Genomic DNA, 21,317 nt, shown 5'->3' with positions numbered 1-21,317 from the left:
CTTGTTTCTTTATCTCTTGAACTCCTGCTACATGCTTGTGAGCAGAAGTTCGTCTCTGCTACTGGCACTAATAAGCACATTGCTGTGCCTGGCTCACAGCTCCTGGCAGTGACTCAGGTGCTCCACACCACACAGCATGGCACATTCTGCCTTGCCACGTACTCGTTACGGTAAAGGAGTAATCACTTTTATCATAAAAGGAGACAGATGTCTTCTCTGGTTGTACATTAGCCTTGTGACTACTACTCATTGCCTTGTCAGTCCATCAATCCCTGTCTTATCTGTACGTATTCAAAATGGAAGCTTACCTGCTGTTTTTCAGAAGCAGCCAAACAATACAATGCACGAAGTCTAATATTGGGTTTTCCATAAAACAGCTGTCTTGTGCTTAAGAGTAGTGTGGAGAGACCTCAAGGAGTGAAGCTGAGGAAGTGCTAATTCTTTGTGATTTCAGGTGAGAATGAACAAATAATGAGCCATTTCCTTGGCCTGCACCTCAGTGGTGGTCTGATACAAACTGCAAGTCTAGTATTACTTCTTAGTCCTGGCAGAAGTCTTAATTCCTGAGTGAAGGGAGAGCTGAGTGGCACAGCACTGGGGTCTGGGCTACAGTCCCCTCCTTGGTGGCTGGATATCTTGGATTCTGAGACATTGCTACACCTGGTATTAGGGTCTGGCAGCCGTCAGTGAGGTTCAGAGTCTTCTTAGTGGCGATACTTGTATCTAAACTTCTTCTTTTCCTGCTGCAAGGCTCAGGGGTTGGTGCTCACATGCACTGTTCTGGTGCACCATCTCTGAGCTTGCTCAGCAAGCAACTTACATTGCGGCTGTAGCTAACAGCACTGATAACATTAGGAGAACCTCTTCTCTGTTATGAATTCATATGCCACCATTCTCAAATAGCGCTGTCACTGAGTGCAAGCTAATCCTGTCAAAGTGTTACTGTCTGAAAAGTAACAGCTCCTGCTAGCGGTTTTTTGCATTTGATGAAGCTATTGAACAAGTTCACTTAACTGAAATTGAGCATGCCTGGTTTTTTGGAAGCTGTTACAGCTCTATCTGAATTAATTCAACAAATTTCTTAGTCTGTCTAACCACAATAGCATTACTGACCATTTTCCACTAATCTTAGACTACTGCTTATTGTATTTAGGGTCACAGAAGCTGAATTGTAGCTGAATGATTTTGCCATGACTGGCTATGTGATTTTCTGTTTGTGGCCATTACTTACATACATCGTTGGTACTCTCTGTTGCAAATAACAGACAGAATCTCTTTTTTTTTTTTTTTTCTTGATAACTTCAGCGAGATGCCGTCACATTTATGGCTGCGTTCTGTACAGTGATTTGGGAATCAACAGCTATAAAAACTGCCATATCATTTTTCCCCACAATCTGTTTATTTTTTGCAGAATCTTGCTAATATCCTCTGACTCTCTGCTGTGGCTTGCTTTTAATTCTTCTTACCCCACAGAGTGACTCTCCAGCACTGCATTAGAGCTATACAAGTGGGTATTTTAACTTTTCTTTCTTTTATTTCAGGTGAAAACCTAGTTCTAAAAAACATGTGAGTGAAATTGGATATTGCGGGGTTCACTCTGGAAAGGTGAAGTTGTGATTAAGTACAAAAGAGACAGTTGACAGGTACTTGTGTCTTCTGTATCTAGCTGCAGTATCATATGGCTTGGTCTAATATACCCATTACAATTACAATACCTCACTCTCAACTCAAATATTCGCACATGCTTGGTCTGCCATTCTCTCTAGGGTCAGAAGGAGGAGCTCTAAAGCTGTTGCTAAATTCCTAAATACTAATTCCACTAAATATTAGGGGCATTAGCTAGTGGATTCATCCCTGTTTGGCACTGCTCTGCTCTTCCATGCCTAAGAGACTGATTAGTCACCCACTGAATGTTGGTATTGTCAAATTTTACCTCTTCTACTCTTGTTGGTAATGTAAATCTGGAGAAAATGGAGATCTTCAGCTGTTTCCTTGTGGGTCCCAAAAATACTCCCAGCAGGCTGCTTGTGATCAGTGATATTGTTCAAGAGCCCTAGAAGCTACCTGGGTATGCAACAGCCTTTGCTGGACCTTCTTCCTCTCTGTTTTTGTTACTGAATTTGTAGCAAATTACACACCCCCTCCAGTGTTTCTCTGTTCATCTGTCCACACACATACTTGAAGGGACATCACTAAACTCAAGAGTACTTGACTCATTCTCCTAAGGACAACCAGGACTGGTGCAATCACTTCCAAGGTTGAGCAGAGCTATGTTGCTGTGTTTCTACCTGATGTACCATAAATGTAGCTTTTGAATAGCTGATAGCATAAGGTAGTTGAAGTTGCACTAAAATGGTGCAACAAAGATGAGCAATGGTAAGACAAAAAAAGAAGGGAAGGTGTACAACAGTATATTTTCATTTAGCCTGTTGTTGTGGTTTAACCCCAGCCAGCAACTAAGCACCACACAGCCACTTGCTCATTCCCCCATGGGGGGATGGGGGAGAGAATTGGAAGAGTAAAAGTGAGAAAACTCGTCAGTTGAGTTAAAGATAGTTTAATAGGTAAAGCAAAAGCTGCGCGTGCAAGCAAAGCAAAACAAAGCAAGGAATTCATTCACCACTTCCCATGGGCGGGCAGGAGTTCAGCCATCTCCAGGAAAGCAGGGCTCCATCATGTGTAATGATTACTTGGGAACCCAAAAGCCGTCACTCTGAATGTCCCCAAACCCTTTCCGCAGCTTTTGATTGCTGAGCATGATGTCATATGGTATGGAATATCCCTTTGGTCAGTTGGGGTCAGCTGTCCTGGCTGTGTCCCCTCCCAACTTCTTGTGCACCCCCAGCCTCCTCGCTGGTGGGGTGGTGTGAGGTGCAGAAAAGGCCTTGACTCTGTGTAAGCACTGCTCAACAATAATAAAAATGTCTCTCTTATCAACACTGTTTGTAGCACAAATCAAAAACATAGCCTCATACTATGGCAAAGCCATGCAATGAAGTATCCTGCATAAAAGTGAGTATTCCCAAAGGGATGAGTAAAGTAATTGGTCAAAAGAGTGTGTGTTCAAAGGAGCATTCAGAGCGGAAGTCCTGGGGTTCAAGGTGGCAGGTCTCTGAAACTCTCACTTCAGTTTTTGTGGCAGCCACCCAAGCAGCGTGAGCACTGGGAATTCCTCACAAAGGAGCAGAAATCTAAAGAGCAAAATGGTTTCCTGCCACAGTGTAAAGCTTAAAGTGTAGCAAAAAGTGTTTTCCTTTTCCTCCTTTTTTCCCTTTTTTTCTTTCATTCCTAATTAGATGAGTTCTTCACAGCACAGCCGCAAGACCCATCAGCTGCATGACCCCCCTGTCAGCCAATGTCTTAGCTGAATATATGGTGTCACATCCTCCCTAATTTGCATGTTATCTCCATCTGTTCAGAGTCCACCTCCCTGATCTGCTTTTTTTCTCCATGTGTTCAGACTCCATCTTTCACCATTTATTTTCAGAAAAAGGAAGTGCCAGACCTCACAGAGTTCTAGGCTCTCTCAGAGACACTAACCTGTTGAAAATCTTGTCCAGCTGAGCAGTGACTTCTGTGGTATCTTGAAAGCAGGGACACGTGAGTAGTATTTGCAGTTTCTGTTGAGTGGGACTGGCAGTTTCAGAGGAAGGTAGAGCGCCAGATTTCCTGTGTTTGTTTTGCAAAATAAATGGACTGGCTAATGCAGCATCTAATATATCATCTTATCCGCTACAAAAGCAGAAATGTATTTCTAAATATATAGAAGTGCAATTGTAGTAGAAGTTCCTCCTCTCACTAAAAATACAAGCCGTGCTTTCCTGCCTTCTCTACAGCAATAGGCTCTGTCCCCTCAAGCCTGTACCTGCTTTCTCTTTCTCTTTCTCAAGCTAAAAATTATTTACAGGATTCAACAGGCTGTGGTGTGGAGGGAGGGAGAAATAGGTATGTAAAAAGCAGAGCGGCTTTTTTTTTTTCTTTCCCCCCCCTACCTGTAACACCCCCAGCATATGCTGGCCTTTCTCTGCAGGAGAAGAAAATGTTCTGGGAACCCAGAGCTGATGATTTGTGTATCGGCTGCCTCTCCTTTGTCCACCAAGCCCCAGTGCCTAGTGGAGAGTGGTGGCTGTGTGCTGTTGCATTTGGAAACCTCCCAGTGTGGCTGACAAGTCATTTTCTGGCTTCATGGAGCATTTAGTATGTGACATAGCTGCAGTAACCAGGGGTGAATGAGAAATGGCGTTGTGCCAGCTGAGTTCTCTGTCCTGTTTCCTGTCTGTTTGGTTAGACATTAGAGCTTTTGCTGTTTCCTGAAGCTCTGTTTTGGAGCATGGGGATTTGCATTTGGAGATGGAGCAGAGAGGGGCAGGGGCAATCTTAGAATCATTTAGGTTGGAAAAGACCTTTAAGATCTTCAAGTCTAATGTAAGCCTAGCACTGCCAAGTCCACCACTAAACCATGTCCCTAAGCACCACATCTACCTGTGTTTTAAATACCTTCAGGGATGGTGACTCAACCACTTCTCTGGGCAGCCTGTTCTAATGCTTGACAACCCTTTCAATGAATAAATTTTTCCTAATATCCAATCTAAACCTCCCCTGGCGCAACTTGAGGATGTTTCCTCTTGTCCTAAATGCCACAATCCTCCTTGCTGCTTCTTCACATGCTTTTGCACACTGTCCTTTGGGGCCCCAGTGGTGGGTCTAGGAGGTTCTGATTCTGCTGTGCTTTAATGGGTGGCAAGGGCAGAAATGCTGATGCTAATGCTGAGAATGTAGCTAAAATGACTTCTCTTCTTGTTGCTGCCTTGTTAATAATCTTTTCCTCTCCATCCCTCCCTTTTGAAAGAGGAAGAGAGGAAGGTAAGGATAGGGTGGAGGCGGGATTGTATATTCATCACCAGATAATTCCACTTGCAGAGCTCAGCAGGTCACAGCCAGCATGGCCTTTGCATCCTGGGTTGGTGACAACTGGGTTAAGCAGCACCATCTACCAGAGAAGGTAGAAGTGAGGACTTGGCAGAGGAGCAGTGTTGGGAAGCAGCTTTGAAACTCTATTTACCTAGGCAGTTCTTGTCCTTATCGTCTGCCTCCAAAGCTGCCTTGTGTCAATTCCGCTCCCACTATCCATCCATTCTGCTATGCTACAGTGCCATGAAAAATGAGCCAGGCTCTCTGTAGGGGCATGTGGTTCATTTCAAAAGGCAGCAACTGCTGGTTCAGCAGTCTGGGAGGCTGAAGCCTCTTGATAAGAACTGATGTAAGCACTGGGGTTTTAGTATTGTGTTTAGTTTTGGGGAAGGACAGGTTGTATATCAGGGGAAAAAACCTCTCATCATGAGAAAAACCTCTCATCAGGGCAGCAGTTCCATGCAATGTCTTAACAGAGCTCCAGGAATATTCATAAGGAGCATTCCTATTTTCTTGTCCTAGGGGTTTTTGCACATATGTCTCATGTCCAGAATGACCTGAAATTCTAGAAAATGATAGAGAAGGTCGCTAATGCTGTTCCCAGAGTTTGTTGTGCACCACCATGAAGGTATGCCATTTGTGTGTCAAATGTTGTCTATCCTTCCAAGTGGCAAACACAACGTACATGGACAAAATATATGGGAAGAACTGAGGATTAGTCTTGGTTTGTGATATGCAAAAACGAGAGACATGTTCTTATTTTGCGTTTGAAAGAGAGGGATCCAAATATGGGGTGGGATCCAAATTCTGATGTGGGACCTGAAGGCCCTGTGACAATACAGAGAAGCCAGGAGATTGTTTCAGAAATGACCAAAAGGCATAATTTAAGCATTGACCTGAGGTGAAGGAAGGAGAGTTCTGCTCTGCTGTGGCACTGTCCTAAGGCTCGTGGTCTGCTGCCTTGCCTGTCAGTGTCTTTTCTTTGTTTCTTCCCCTTCAGATCACAAGAGCAGGCTCCAACAGGAGCAAGACTGCCCAGGATGTCCAACTGCCTGCCAAAACTGACCACAGGGCTGCTGAGCCACAGGCTCGGGGTTCTGTTTATCCTCGCCATTTCATTTGTGTTCTTGACCTCTGTCATGTTCTACTGGAGAAGTGAGGAGGATGCTGAGGGCCAGTTCTACAGCTGGCCTACACAGTTTTTGCCTTACCTTCCCCATCCCACCACCAGTGGGCCCCCTCCTCCACCAGGGGACGTGTTTTTTGTGGAGACCTCGGAGCGAACTGACCCAAGTTACCTGTTCACATGCTCTGTGGAGTCAGCAGCCAGGACGCACCCTGGGACAAGGGTCGTGGTGCTCATGAAAGGTTTGCCTAGTGGGAACGCCTCATTACCCAACCACTGGGCATTATCCTTGCTCAGCGGCTTCCCCAATGTGGAAATCCGGCCCCTGGACTTGCCAGAGCTTTTCGCAGGGACGCCTCTGGCAAAGTGGTACTTGCAGCCTGAGCACCAGAAGGAACCTTATTACTTACCCGTCCTTTCTGATGCCTGCAGAATTACCATCATGTGGAAGTTTGGTGGCATCTACCTGGACACAGACTTCATTGTGCTTAGGAACTTGAAGAACCTCACCAATGCCCTTGGTATGCAGTCTCAGGATGTACTGAATGGGGCCTTTCTGTCTTTTACACCCAAGCATGAGTTCATGACGCTTTGCATGCAGGACTTTGTGGATAACTACAATGGCTGGATCTGGGCGCACCAGGGCCCAGGACTCTTAACGCGTGTCTTCAAGAAGTGGTGCTCCATCAGTAATATCCAGAACAACATGAACTGCAAAGGAGTGCGTGCTCTCTCCCCAGAAGCCTTTTATCCTATTCGCTGGGAGGACTGGAAGAAGTTATTCGATACAATCAGCTCCTCGGAGCTTCACAGTCTCCTTAAGAACACCTATGCATTGCACGTATGGAACAAACTGAGCCACGGGACAAAGCTAGAGATCACGTCCCAGGCTTTGCTGGCTCAGCTGTATTCTCAGTTCTGCCCTGCCACATATGTGAAGATGAAGGAGGACTCTGGAGAGCCGTAATGTGACCTGCGGGCCCTTGGCTGCTGGGAAGTTCCCCAACCCGAGGGAAACGGAGTGCCTGTCACCTTCCACAGAGTTGGTTTCTAGCCCGCGGAGCAGGTATTCTGTGTGACTGCTCAGAGATTTTGTACCATTTCTGATATCTGCCTCAGATCCCACGTGCTTCAAATATACACTAGAACCCGAGTTTGGACTCTCTTGTTGTCCTTCAGTAGCCCTTGATGCTGCGGGGAAGGGTGAACTTGTTCATTGGTGCCCATCAGTTGCTCCTCTGTGGCTGTTCCCTCAATTGTATGAGGTCTGTAAAGCCTCTCGTGTAGTTTCAACAGCTATAGGAACCCTTGGCTTGCCCTCTGTAACGTTTCTAAGTATGTGAATAAATGCCAGCTAGTGCTATAGGACACGGTTTAGAGGAGCTTAGGACCAAATTCCCCAGGAGGTAAAGATTCTTACGGCTGGTGGTGTTTTGGGAGAGACTGTGAGCATATGCAAATTGCTTTAAGAAACGGAAGATGTTTTCAATCCCTGCTTGGCTCAGCGTAAAGTTTTTCTTGCTTTCCAAAGGTACTTAATTTCAAAGATCTTTTCTACTGTTTGATGTTCCACAGTGACAGGCCATCTTTTCTGGTCCTCTTCAGGAAAAGAAATAGCCAAAAGCAGTTCTTTTACCAGTGTGAGTAGAGATCCTTGCTTTGTTGGAGAAATTCTTGTGGCATGTGAGTATCTAACCAGTCCCTGTCACACTCTAAGAGGGTCTCAGCATCTGCCTGTTCCTGCATTGGTATGAGAAGGAAAAGCGTTACCTTCCTTTCATTGGAGTATGGAACGCATTTTTGGAAGAACAGGGCAGACATGACCACATCAGCAGAAGGACCAGTGACCAGGTCCAGAAATAGGAGCACCGTCCCTAGCGACATCATCTTATTGTCACTGGGGATCTAGTCAGCTGATTACACAGGGTCATTCATCTAACCCTAATGCAGATTACACGAGCAGATAAGTGTCTTCAGGCATCACTGCCTGTAACGGGAACACAGGTGCCTGTACCGTGGACTTTTAAAGTTAGGTGAGATAAAGCCAACTGTGGCTTCTAGCAAACCAGGGCAGAGCCGATGCAACCTGCTATTGATCCAATGACCATTTTCATATCTGAATGTGTTTCCTGTGTGTCCAGGGCACTGCAATTGTAAAAATGCATTTGCAATTAACCTCTTATGAAATGAGGTGAGGAGAAAAAAAATATGCTGTGGTTCTGCAGGTGCCAAATCAAAATTCCTGTCTGGAAGGCAAAATGTAAGCAAGATGGGGTTATTGCTCTTTCAGATATGCAGTAGCTAACAAATAAGAGAAATATGTGTATCAATTTTAATATAGCCTTTTCCTCAATTCCATTATCTGCTGAAAAGTACAATGTTATCCACGAAGGAAGGCTGATGTATGTTTGATCCGGCCTTTAATATGAGCAGCAGGATGTTTCAAGGTTTGTCAGACACTGAGCCATGGCACACTATTAATTAAACACCTCATTGCAGACCAAAAGTGAGTCATCAATTTTTACTCAAAATGACTTGTATAACACATCAACTTACTCTGCCATCTGGTCCTGTCCCCCCGCCTCAAAAAAAGAATGCAATGTTGCCTGATGATTCTAACTACTAGTCTTCACTACTGGTGCTGAGGAGTACTGGATATGCTGTTCCAATATGGTGCCCATGGCGGCAAACAACCATCTGTAGGTCATACTGTTCTATCTTCACTGTTTCACGTGTGACTCTTTCTTCAGCCAGCAGGAAAATGACAGTGTAAAGGGCAAATTCAAACTCCGGGCTGACACCAATAAAGGTACTTCCAATTGGCTTGACCGAGCCTTTCCAGCTGAACTGGATGTTCAAAACTTGGTCATCTTTGTCAGGCTGAAAGCATAAACAAAACAACAGAATGTTGTCACAGCTGTGACCAGACAGATACAATTTCCAACTCCAGATTTGTGAGAGCATTGCCAGATTCAGTTATCCTTGCTGTGTCAGGGTGCTATAGCTGGAGCACGGCCTTTTCCCTGTCCTCTGGAGCGTATGTGAGCATTTATCTTAATTAAGCTTCAGCAGTGTTGCGATTCTGTAAACAGCAGCACTACTTTTTAAAATAGTTTTTGCAAAAAAAGAAGCTGGACTTGAGGGCATGCTAGTATTTCTTCTGCTTATTTACACCTGGGCAAATTAGATTCAAAGCAGTCAGTCCTACGATTGCATCATTGTGCCTTGATTCATTGCCACAGCTTTTATTTCTGGATCCATTTGTCTTATTTGCAAAGGTACCCTGTTTGTTCTTACCCTGGTTTTGTTCTTCCGAGTGACATATCCCTTGTAGTCAATTTGGTTGCGCTTTTCCTGAAGGTAAAATTGCACCCAGTTGTGTAAACCTAAGATCTGTTTACCATGCCTTGTTTCTCCAACAAAAACATGTTCAAAACCACAAGAATCAGGTCTGTAATAAAACAAAGAATAACATATAGGTCTTCTATGTGTTTAAATAGTTCAAATTGGTAGAGGTAAAAGGCAAGAAGATGCACAAGCTTGTTTAGGTTGATTTGTGAACAGGTTTTTTTATTTTTCTGGATTTGTTGGGTTTTCTTTCTTTGCACAAAACTTGCAATGAAATCTAGCCATGAAGTCTAAATTTGTATTTGATGATGAAGGTTGCTAGTAAATGCCACAGATACATCACCGCTGCTTATCCAGATTTTAGCAAGGCTTCTGACACCGTCTCCCATAACAGACTCGTAGACAAACTGATGAAGAACAGATTAGAAAAGTGGATGAGTGTCTGCGGTTGAAGGCCTGTGATTAGGGACACAAAATGCAGCTGGAGGCAGTTCACCAGTGGTGTACCCCAAGGGCCAATACTGTAATTATCTGATCAGTAAGTCTTTAAACATGATCTGTGTGGGAGCAATGAACACCTGATTTAGGCCATATTCTGAGGCTATCTTCCAGTTCTGTGTGTAACAGATGGCACTTGGGCTTATAATTACCTAAGTCAGAATAGCATTGAGATTATCAGGGGCCATATCCATCAAACGTACCTGTCTCCTTCTTTCCTGGAATAGAGCTGGAACCAGATGTCATACAGCTGATACTTGAAATCGGCAAGGTTTGGCTTTGCTAGGTTTTTTTTAAGCAGATATTCATGAGCTAGCTGAAGGATAGAAAACCAAGATATATTCACAGTTTACTTTTTAATTCAGTGTTTTCAGCGACTAAAAAAGATCTTTCTTACTTTCATGACTTCTGTCGCTAAGATAGCATCAAGAAAACAATTGTTTTCAACTATTTCTTCTGGAGTCACTACTTCTGCTACACCGGTTGATGTCTCATAGTTGTCCAATAAGGAAATAAAGGCTGCAGAAAAAGAGAAACTTTCAGCCTGCTCATCCTGATGAACAGGCCATATGCCTAACCATACCGGTGATCCATTCATTACAGAGTCTAATCATAAAAAGATGCCATATAATATGCCTTGAAAGAATAGAAGGCATTCCTTTATATGTCACATTTCATTTTCAGGTATGCTGTTCAGTGTAGGTCTAGAGGTGACTCAAAGCCATATCACTGCTGTACTTCTTTTTAAGGTAAACAGCTCGCTACTGAGCTTCCGTATGGAACCAAGTGCTTGATGACCTTCTACCAAAATAAATCATATCTGACCACCAAAATGACAGACATAGGCTTATGAACTTGAGCTATGCTGGCAGAAGGGTCTGTGGGCATAACTTCAGTAGAATAATAATACAGCATAAACCTACATGAGATGGCTTGAGAATGTGGCCAGTGAGTGGATGGGTTAATTTTCTCCTTTGCATCCCTTTTGCCAGCTGCTCCCTTCCCTCACCTCATCTACTCATGCTCTGACACTCAGTGGACTTTGGGGGCTGATTCAGTACACAAAGCTGATAGAAAAATACTTGAGGTCAAAAACCTAAGTAATTTCCTGCCAGGTTAGCAAGCTGAAGGCACTCAGCATAGGGTTCAGTGAGTACCAGAGCTGCCCTCACTAGACACATGATTGCATGGCTCAGAGAGGAGTGGGGGGAACAGAGAAAACTGGTGCTCCCCATTATGTCAGCTTAATGGAACTCTATCTGGGGAAAAAAAAAATCAGGGAGGGAAACATATGCTTCAAGTATAGCCCCCAACAGAAATGCAAGAAGTAGCTGTGGACCTAGTGCTATCTGAAAGGGCTAGAAGCTGTGAGCAAAGGAGGAAAGATGAGTTTGGCGTCTTGATTTTCAATACATGGAATAACATCAAAGCAATGACAAGAGTCTCATCCATTTCACTTTGTAGTGGAAGAAACACAGAGAAATTCAGATTTTGGCTAAGGCACAAAAGGATGTTCTTCCTGGGGCTGAGACTACAGGTAACCTCCATGCAAATGTTGTGGAAACTACCTTCAAATGACAGGCAGCCTGATGATCCTTACCACCACCCAAATTATGTATGATGTTACATTTTAGGCAAACACATAAAACCCAACATGGATTCTTCATGTCATTTCCACCATTAACAAAAGAATGAGTCTCACTTGCAAAAGTTTTTATGCTCTTCAGGTGTTCTTCATTTACGTTGCGAAACAGATGTCTGGCTGCACTGTCCTGGACAGCACTGTCACCTTGCTGTGCGGCACCTGCTTTTCCCTAGGAGAAACACCAGAGTAAAATAATGAAAGAAGATGTCCTTAGTGGAGACAGCGTCTGCCTTTATAATAATCAAAACAAAACCCATAATGCCATCACGATTCTTTGTTAGGAATGGTCTTCCTACGAAACAAGAGAAGACATTACAGAAGAACTGCCAGCATTAAGAAAAAAGACATAATCTGTGACACTGTAAGAGCCTGAAATTGCTCTGTTAACTCATCTTCAGAGATGATAGCTCAGTTCTGATCAGTAACCAGCTGTGCTACTATGCTATATACATCACAAATGATAAAGAGAAGTAATGTAGAGCTAAGGCTCCCTACCACCACAAATAAATAAAAAGGAGATTTGTGCACCTTCCTTCTCTGTTTATTTGTAACCCACAGACCCACTGCATATAGTTTACGAGGCCAGGGGAGATGCCAAGATAGTTCTGTGCAGCTCCACCAGCTTTGGACTGGTGCATCCTGGTGCTCTGAAGTTTTCAAACACTTCTGGTTGGCCATGTTTAAGGGCATTTTAATCAATGTTACCAATAAGCACATCCAAAATGGGAAGGAGGCTTTCCTGACACTTTTCAAGTTTCTGTTCCAAAAAGGGCATTCTCAAGGAAAGAGGAGAAAAGATGAGTAGCGGTTTGTTAACATGGGCAAGAGGTAACTAGAGCCTTGTTCTGAAAAATGGAGAAACTGTATGGGAGAAGGTTTCCACAGACACATTTTGCTCTGAGGTAGGTACCCCTTTTTCAAGTTTATCAGTGACAGAAAATTATACCTTATAATATGAAGCAACATTAAAACAAAGTGTTTGAGCAATAGTGTGAGTACAAAATTGGATACTGAATATTCAGTGGCCTGCTGCAATTTTTGGCCAAAACACATGGTCATGTTTGCATCACACTGAGCTGGCAAGGAGTGAAATGGCTGCTCATCAAATCTGATACCCACTCTTCCCTCATAGGTCCCTGTGACTGGTAGCAACAACCCTGAAACCCTCCTCACCAACACCTCCATGCTACTCCACACTCTCCAAGAGAGACCCAGGAATTCCTCAAATTCCTCCCTTATTCCCCCACGAATGACTTGGGACCTATCTCCCCTTCTCCCTCGCTGCAAGTCACCCAGACCATACACACAAGCAGTGACACACACACAGAAACATCCAGGGTAGAGTGGACCTCAGGACATCTCTAGTCCTGCTCAAAGTATGGTCAACACTGAATTCAGACCATACTGCTCAGGGTGTCATCTTGTTGGGTCTTGAAAACCTCCAAAGATGGAGATGTCACAGTTTCTCTGGGCATCCTGTTCTGGTTGCATTTGTCCTTGTTGAATTTCATGATGTTCCTTCCTTAGCCTATTCCTCCAGCCTGTCTAGGTCCAGCTGAAGAGAAGCCTTGTGCTTGAGCATACCAACTTCATCACCACAGTTTGCTGTCATCTGCAAAATTGGAAAGGTTGCACTCCATCTCCTCCTCCAGGCCACCGATAAAGATATTAAAGGTTACAGGACCCAAGACAGACACCTGAGAGACTCCACTTGTAACCAGCGTCCAGGTAGTGTGGGCCATTAATGTGTTCTCTGTACTGTTCCCTCTCCTAGGTGATGCTTCATCATTAGGAAGTCCTGCCTATGCCATTAGTGGAGATGACGAAGCATAGGCAACTCTTTCAGGAAAAGGCAGTTTTGCAGACACCTTTTCCTACAGTACCATACTGCCCTTAATGCTCATGGGACTTAGCAATCGGTTACCTGCAAATCAATTGTGTAGTCTTTCCCAGGTGTAAGGCGGTTAACATCCATATCCCACATCTCATTGAAAAGTTTAGAAAGTTCATGATTTAAGGCCTTCCTGTCAAGAAATCCAGAGAAATACACATGTTAAAAAAGACACATGCTGTTATTTCTGCAAGTCACTTCTAGAGTCTTCTAATGTCAGTCATGTTCTGGATACTGCTTGTCATCAGGAGAGCTTTCTCTTCTCCCCCAAACCTTCCTGTTAGTGCTGCTCTAAAAATCGCAGAGCTTTTGGTTCCTGTTCATATCTAAAGAATGCAGATAACCTGTAAGGAAACTTGAGCCTTCCCTAAGGTTATTTTAGAGTATATTTTAACAAAGTTCGTGTCAATAAGCCTTCCCGCAGTTTTCCATGCAGTGAAATAAAAATGAAGACGGTGATGTTTCATTCAGGAGGATTTGTATGTACAAACCAGAGGCAAGCAGGAGATTGTTATCAGTGTGTGGCAACGCTATACAACAAAACAGGAAGCAAAGAATTCTCTCTCTGTTGCTTTTCTACCAGCAATCTTATATACAACACCTCCTACCTTTTTTCTTGCAAGACTCCACACTAGAGATGCTTTTCTTTGCCCAGACATGTGGTTAACCTAGCATAAAGTTAGCGTGATGAAGAGTGACTAATACTCTAAACACAGGGTCTGCATAGAATAAAATTTTTTCATGCACTGATCTCTAGTGCACATACTAACCTACCCAGGCTGGCCCTTTCCTCAATGGAATTTTGTCCTGCATAACAGTGTATAGTTTTCAGCTATCTGTCCATGCATCTATCAACACGATTTAGGAAGAGTTGTTATTGTGATAAACCGCCCAAAGGTATCTCCAGTTTCAAGGGCATTGTGTCCACACTAACACATAAGATCAAGACAAAGAACAGAGTGGAGAAGAGAGAGAATTGGATTAATCTTTAAATGACTGACAGTTGAATTAATCAGTTACAAACCAGCACATGCATTGAAGCCCAGAGAAGAACCACTTAATAATTTTTAATTTCTCCTCCAAAGCAGATGTTCTCAAGAAAAGAAAAAAAGTGCAGAAATTTGTCAACAATGGGCAGTCTTTCAAATAGCCACTTGGGCAACTTGCCGTGATTCTAACAACTGGTTCTCCCAGACTGAACCGAGGCACCTTCAAGCCCAACTCTGAACCTCCTAACAGATTACTGTTATGTCTTCTTCTATTCTGGCCAGGATGGAGATACTCACTGCGTCCTCCTGCCAATGGCAAATTCCATTTTCTCTAGCAGAAAGAGCAAACAAATATTGTGGTAAGGTCACAGTCTTCTGACGTGGCAGCCTTGATGTGAGGCAGCTTGAGAGCCAGGAAGAGGAAAAAGTGAGGCAGGCAGGCACCTGCCCCGTATGTTGGCAGGGAGGGAATAGAAGTCATAGCAGAAAAGAGGGCATTAATCAAATTGTGGGAGAATAGTCTGGAAGCAGTACAGCAAGATTTTATGCGCCTTCTCCTGTCCTGGATTGCACTTGGTGGCTGGCTCAGAAACTGCTTGTCTAAACTCCATATTGAAAGAAACAGAAAGTAGCAAACTTTCCTTGGAGAACTGGGACTTCTTTTTTTCAGATTATTGAGCAATCCTTTTCTCCAGAATTGCCTGGGTAACTGTGGGATGGAACTCATACAGCCTAAGATTTACATCCTGAAAAGCACAATCAATCTGCGCTTAACTCCTTGAGAGCTTATGGCCCAAAGAAATTCATATCCCTGAGTTAAGAGCCAAAAGCAGCCAGTTTACATTAATGCACCAGATGATATGCTGCAGCAGCTGAGGAGCATAAAGAACATATATGATATTCATGCTATACTCAGCATTATTTAGAGCGGGGAAAGCAACCTCCTACAGAAGGGCAGGGCAGACAACTGTAACTACTTTGGCTGCCACACCTCAGTCTGCCTGCAGCTGGGAATCTGAGCCATCGCGTACCTCAGCTACGCTGGAGGCACTGGCAGTCCGTTTTCGCTTGAGCTCTGTGATACTTTGAGATCATGATTGATGGAAAATCTACAAGATCATTTGAATTTTAAACTGGGCTTGAATAGATGTCAATACCTGAAAGAAGGAAAAGGACTAAAAATTCTAGTATATGGGAGCCAAAGGATATGTTTGTTGCTAGGGTTAAACACAAATACGAAGGAAGGCTTTTGGTTGGACAAGTACTTGCATGGATCTTACAGTGGAACAGAAGGAGGCTGTCAGGAGATATATTAAGCCCTTGCCCAAACCCCAGGCTCTGCTTATACAGCAGAAGTGGGGCTTGTGGCATCACATTATCAATACTGGGAGCGCACCCCAAATGAGCCACCGGCTCAACTTCATGGGGAGTTAGCCTCACAGCATATCACAGAAGCCACCAACAGCGGCATTTTTATTTATTTTTCAGCTGTACCCCTACATTCTTTCCAGAGTCTTAAGAAAAGCAATTCCTTCTCAAAAGAGCTTACAAACCAACACTGAACAGAAAATTGCTCATCTCAGCAGCTCAATTTAAGACCCAAGAACGGGATTGGCAAGTTCACAGAACAGTACCGTAGATGTTTTTCAAACTTCCAGCAACGTCTACATTCATGTTACCTTGGACCGAACTGCTTCTATTGGATTACTTTTCTTCTGGGTTCTGGACCCTCCTGCTGTCTATTCCTCTGCATCAGCTCGTCTCATCTTTTGAGTGCCACCCTATTATATTTAATACAGTTTTTCCTTTGGAAGTAACTACCAGTGGTGGATAGGAGTCTGCTGTCTGTTGAACACCCAAGGTATGTGAAATATTAGGGGTGGCTTTTTTAAATATTTTGTTATGGCATTTTATAGACATATTTTAGTATGTATGTATGTATTTTGGTAAAAGTCACTTATACAGTAAATCTGTCATCCCTTCAATACCTACTGCTATTTCTTGGTCTGCTCTTGGCAGATTTGTCCTGTGTTTATAAAGGACTGTAGGGCCCTGATTGATCTTTCCTCCTCTAGAAATGTTACGGAATATCATATAAGCCCAAGGTGTCTACTCCGGAGAGGGTTACAGCAAGAACGTACCTACAGATTTCAATCCTCATATTTATTTAATAAATATACTTCTACTAAATGTATTCGTGCATTCAGAAAATGTGTCCCAAAGCTCTAAAGTAACTTAATTTTATGAAATAAAAGTCTTTTCTCTCCTCTTTCTCTGCTGGGTGCTACCACAATATCATCATGGACTTTTCCTCTCCTTTTTATTATCCCTTTAGTTTTCAAACAGAGCAGAGCACCTGTACACATTGTAACTGAAGATTAGAATAAAGAAAAATATATCCCTGCTAAAGCAAAGAACTTGTTTAGCAACTTACATAGTCATCTTGTAAAAACTCTTTCTGGACAGTATTTCTTTAAAAAAGGTCCATAAACTTAGCTTACACATATGAGACAACTTCAAAGAGAAGCAGCCCAACACCTTCATGTAAATCCATAACACACAGAATTTAGGTAAGGTTTTCCTGAAAAAAGAGTATTGTGTCTCTGGTCGTCAATGCGATTGCATGTATGAGTCAAACCAGAGATTTTTATCATTAATTCTCAACCCCCTCCCTATGATGAAATCTCTCAGTTGTTAGATTTGTGCTTTCACATAGAATAAATTATTTCCATGCAAGAAGTCTGGCCAATTGGATTTTGTCCAGTTGGAGTCTTGCTTGGATGTGCTTATGTGCGCAAAGCACCACCCCAATAACAAGAACACTTAGTTTTCACTTCTAAGAGCTGAGAAAACTTTTGGGGGAGGCTCTTTGCAATAGTAACTAATGCACCAGCAGTGCAGCTAGAGCAAAAGAATCTAATATGTCCATTTTATTATAGCTCTCAAGTGAAACATTCATATGGTGTGCCTGTTTTTCCAAATTATTTTCTTGCATGGAACCTTCATTCTATCCAAAATGATGCCCCAAAAAGAAATAAAAAATGACTCAAGACATGAAGAGAATTAAAGGGTCAGTGGCGAATCATGTGAGCAAGTCAACAGTGTCAAAGCAAGAAAAACATGTATTGCAAATGGGTCACACAGAGCCTGCAAAGAAGGTTTGATTGAACATCTTCTCTGAAGTAAATTTACCTTCAGAGATCCTTTGAACAACATCCAATATTTTAAAAGCCTTTAATCTTGGCATAGAGAAGAAAAGCATTTGGAAAGCCTGATGAGCAGCCATTTACAAGGAGTTTCCAATCATTTAAAAAAATGGTTCAAATGTTGTGAAATACATGCATTAGCTTATATGGTTAATAGAAGATACAAACAATTCTCTCAATTTTCCTCTTATGACAGCGTGTATGTTACTTTTACTTGAGTCCAGTGATGTTTTTCTTAGTTTAAAGTTGGTATTTAAAATGCCAAAGGATAAATAAGACATGTTTTGCAGGTGGAAAGGAAAATGCATTGTCAAGGGACAAACATAAGAGCGGGCAGCTACTCAGCAAACAGTCTGTCAAGGTCCTGGGCACACAGGTGATGTTTGGAGAACCAATTCTATGTTATCAGCTATGTTTAAGCAAAACCTGATCTTAGCATCACCTTGTTTTGCTAAAACATGATTCAGTTGTCTCACCAACTTTTTGTGCTGAGGTGAGTTAGTAGAACAGAATAGAAACATGAAGCAGCATTATTGCAGTGCTGCATTTCACATAACTCCCTTTTACACATCTCCCAGATGAGTATATCCCGTCCCCACTGCCCTTCATGTTAGAGAAGAATTAGTATGATTTTTCTCTTACCCATCAGCCATGCCCAGAAGAAGGTTTTCTCTTAGCAAATACACTGAGCAGTGAAAATGCAACCTGAAGCCCAGAAATCCTTCTGGTAGTCCAAGGCGTGAATCTGTCTCCCTCTTATACTCTGCTTGCCCGCTGAGTACTGTCACTCAGACTGACAGACAGCACAGGAAGGCAAGGGAGAAGCAGGAGGTGCCAAACCCCACATGAAGACGTGGAACGTAAGGACAGTACCATGTCTCACGCCTCTCTCAGTGCAGGTGCACTCAGACCAGGAAGTCAGAGCCACATCTACCAGGTTCCTGCTTCACCTTATCACCACAGACAATCAGTATTGCAGGCAACACAGAAGGTGACGGCAAAGAGACGCACGGCAGCCGCTGCCTTCTCCCACCCAGGTTTTCAGATACGAACCTGAGATCCTTGTATGAACTGCAGACACGAGTCACGGCGTTGCTTCTGGAGTTATGTTGGATTATTTGTTAACAGATTTTTAGATCCCTGCATGAATTTTGGGCCCAGAAATAAGCTCTTCAGGTCTGAAAGCCTTGACTGAGATAGACGGGCCATTTTAGTCTTGCTGTTCTATATACAGTTATTATTTGACAGTAGAAGGGAAGATGGTAATAAAACAGGGATCAAAAAAATTATAGGTGGGGAAGAAAAATAAAAAAAAGTGTTCTTCTCTATTTACAGCTGAAATTGCTACTTGCAACCTTGTGAATATTAGGAGGCATTATAACCAGGAAATGTTTTACAAAGGCAGCACTTTGCATGCACCACTGGAAACGAGTGGTGGCAGGTGCCGGTAAGTGCAGGTACCCACTCCAGTGCTGGTGTTAGAAAGCATGCAGTCATTATGTGGCTAAATTAACCTTTAGATGGTTTAAAGCTTGTTTTTGTTTGATTGATATTTTTAAATTTTTCTTCTTCATAGTAATTAATTCCTAAAAACCATAGCTTTAGGTTTAAACTGTATGTATGTATCTACAGAAGCCAAAATGGTTTGATATTAGGCTCCTATTTATAGAAATGGTTCTGCACCTCTGGTCCATGTACCTCTTCAAAGAATCATGTTGGAGCCATACAAAGCTGCAGGTAATGAGGATGCCTGCCACATGGAATTGCATAGGGGACAGGACATGCAGCTAGCTCACTTAAAAGTGAAGCTTCCTTCTGACACCGGTAGGGGAAATTAACGTATCTCAAAGTTGAATATTCTTAACAGAATTTTTTCTTTACCATTTTTTGTTACTATTTATTGCAGTTCTGGGTAAGCAAGATAAGTCACAAACATACAGTGTCTGCGTTTATCAGGAACTGAATGCAGGAAGTCTTTTCCTAGGCTTTTCATTTAAAATACAAAAGCCATTGGGCATATTCTGTCCATAACAAAGTTGCAACTCCTTTTTGCACATTAGCAGAAAGAGCCTAGATGCAAACCCAGGGAATTTCCATTTACAAGCAGCATCATCGCTGGAGTCAGCGGATTTAAGTTAATCTTTGATAAAATTACAGGTCAGATCAGCAGCATCATGAGCAATTTCATAACTAAACATGTACTTAAATCTGTTGTAAAACTTCTGTCCTATGATTTAGCTGTTGAGCTCAGAAAAACATAAGGATCCCAAAGAGTGTGAAAGGTAGTGTTTGCCAACAGAAACGAAGCGCTGATCAAAGGCAAATGAGATCAGCGCAGAATCTGGGTCGTTTCCAAGTCTAACGCAGGCAGTAAGAAAACCTGAGCATCCAGAGAGCGGCCTTGCTAACACCGTGGATTGGCTTTCTCTGCTGAAGAGATCAGGCAATGCTTTGTCAAACCCATTGTACAGGGCAGCATACGTTTGTTCTGCAGGAGCTGAGGTCAGGCTTCCCCTGCTCTCCATTCTGGCACAAGCGAACGGGGAGAGTATTTGGCGCTGTTTCGCTCACATGTGAACAGCATTTCCAAAGGAATGGGGCAACAGGCTTGCGGAAGACGCTCTGCCTAACAAAACTGCCACCTCAAGCATCAGATGCTGACCTTTGCTAAAGTCAAGGATCAAGGAGACACTGTGAATAAGGCCTGTTTCTAGAGCATGCAGGCACCTCTCTGCATTTCTGGATTAACTATTTCACTTTTTAACTGTGGTGGCCAATGGACAAGTGGTTTGTCACCTCTAGTCAGGTGCCTAAACTTCTCTGAAGAGGAAAAGGGCTCATTCGGAGTTAAATTAAACCTCTTGGTGGATCTAGAGGGGATGAGTGAGAACACTGAGCTTTACAAACCTCCAGACCAAAGCGGCCAGTGCTCACACATGCACGAAGGACACATTTGTACTGGACAGGCTCACTCAGGGAAACTGAGTAAAAAGCTGTCAGCTAGAACACTGTGCAGATTTACAGCAGGCTCAGTCCTTTCCTTGGAGAAGCCAGAGCAGGCCTTTGGGTTACCTTTTGTGTGTGGGTATAGGGAAGATGAAAGTTTCTGAGAAACTGAGTTTGCTGGACATTTCCATGGGAGCTTTGGCTATTGCCGCCAAGTCTCTACAAGCTGACCAGCACTGAAAAGCAGTGACCTAGCCAGGCCAGAGCTCACTGACAGCAGGGAGCAGGGACTATGATATCTCTGCTCTTCCCTAAGCATTCATTCTCAAGATGGAGCCTCACCTGACAGATTGTCTCCCACCAAGCTCCACGGTCCCTGTGCCCAGCCTGTCTCTTAGTTATCTCCCCAGTTTCCTAAGCATCAGTGTCTCAATCCTGAAGTCCTTCTCTCTAGCCAATGGTGTTATAAAATAAACCCTCCACTTATTCGGGAGTTTCTGGTGCAGCAGCTATCCTCAAAGAGAAAAGTAAGAGGATTATGCAGCCAGGCATGTTTTTGTCATGGAAATGCCAAGAATAAATAATTTCATTCCTGCAGCTTACTGTCTTTACCTAGACCATGCAGTGACGTGGCCTGCTTACCTTTAGTTTGGTCTGTTAACCTGCCTTTATTTACCAGTGCTAATTCCTGGTTTAATAGGTAAACCATGGCTGACTTATGAATGTTCTCACGGCTGATTAGCTGCTTGCACAGACA

General features: G+C 43.2%; 3 protein-coding genes across 4 annotated transcripts in view; 2 read left to right on the top strand and 1 right to left on the bottom strand.

Moving 5' to 3' along the window:
- LOC129206357 (lactosylceramide 4-alpha-galactosyltransferase-like) overlaps positions 1 to 3,590 on the top strand; it is a 30,132-nt gene extending 26,542 nt beyond the window's left edge. The window contains exon 3 of the transcript XR_008577099.1: positions 3,488 to 3,590. The gene's annotated coding sequence lies outside the window, so the exon portion shown is untranslated. The remainder of the gene's footprint in view (positions 1 to 3,487) is intronic.
- Positions 3,488 to 12,055, top strand: LOC129206373 (lactosylceramide 4-alpha-galactosyltransferase-like). The gene is made up of 2 exons (XM_054825444.1): positions 3,488 to 3,600; positions 5,912 to 12,055. The coding sequence occupies exon 2, from the start codon at positions 5,952 to 5,954 to the stop codon at positions 7,002 to 7,004; it is 1,053 nt and encodes a 350-aa protein (XP_054681419.1). The 5' UTR covers positions 3,488 to 3,600; positions 5,912 to 5,951; the 3' UTR covers positions 7,005 to 12,055.
- On the bottom strand, positions 8,547 to 18,514 carry LOC129206391 (poly(U)-specific endoribonuclease-like). 2 transcript variants are annotated; one of them, XM_054825481.1, is made up of 7 exons: positions 18,257 to 18,514; positions 13,453 to 13,552; positions 11,586 to 11,697; positions 10,281 to 10,402; positions 10,087 to 10,199; positions 9,335 to 9,488; positions 8,547 to 8,917 (listed from the first exon to the last, which is right to left on the bottom strand). In XM_054825481.1, the coding sequence occupies exons 1-7, from the start codon at positions 18,265 to 18,267 to the stop codon at positions 8,660 to 8,662; spliced, it is 870 nt and encodes a 289-aa protein (XP_054681456.1). In that variant the 5' UTR covers positions 18,268 to 18,514; the 3' UTR covers positions 8,547 to 8,659. The 2 variants fall into 2 exon arrangements, with proteins under 2 accessions (XP_054681456.1, XP_054681450.1); XM_054825475.1 differs by lacking the exon at positions 18,257 to 18,514 and adding an exon at positions 14,706 to 15,135 and having other exon boundaries at positions 8,660 to 8,917.
- Positions 18,515 to 21,317: the final 2,803 nt, after the last annotated feature.

The sequence above is a fragment of the Grus americana genome, chromosome 1 (genome assembly GCF_028858705.1).
Source record: "Grus americana isolate bGruAme1 chromosome 1, bGruAme1.mat, whole genome shotgun sequence".
Classification (NCBI taxonomy): domain Eukaryota; kingdom Metazoa; phylum Chordata; class Aves; order Gruiformes; family Gruidae; genus Grus; species Grus americana.
Note: the sequence above shows the minus strand (reverse complement) of the source record. Positions and strands in the feature narration are given on the sequence as shown.

Coding starts and splice junctions, on each gene's coding strand:
- LOC129206373 (XM_054825444.1), top strand. CDS start 5,952: ATGTCCAACTGCCTGCCAAAACTGACCACAGGGCTGCTGAGCCACAGG.
- LOC129206391 (XM_054825475.1), bottom strand. CDS start 14,734: ATGGAATTTGCCATTGGCAGGAGGACGCA. Junction 10,403..11,585: donor GAGCATAAAAACTTTTGCAA/GTGAGACTCATT, acceptor CTTTTTCTGCAG/CCTTTATTTCCTTATTGGAC. Junction 9,489..10,086: donor TCCAGGAAAGAAGGAGACAG/GTACGTTTGATG, acceptor GTTTTATTACAG/ACCTGATTCTTGTGGTTTTG.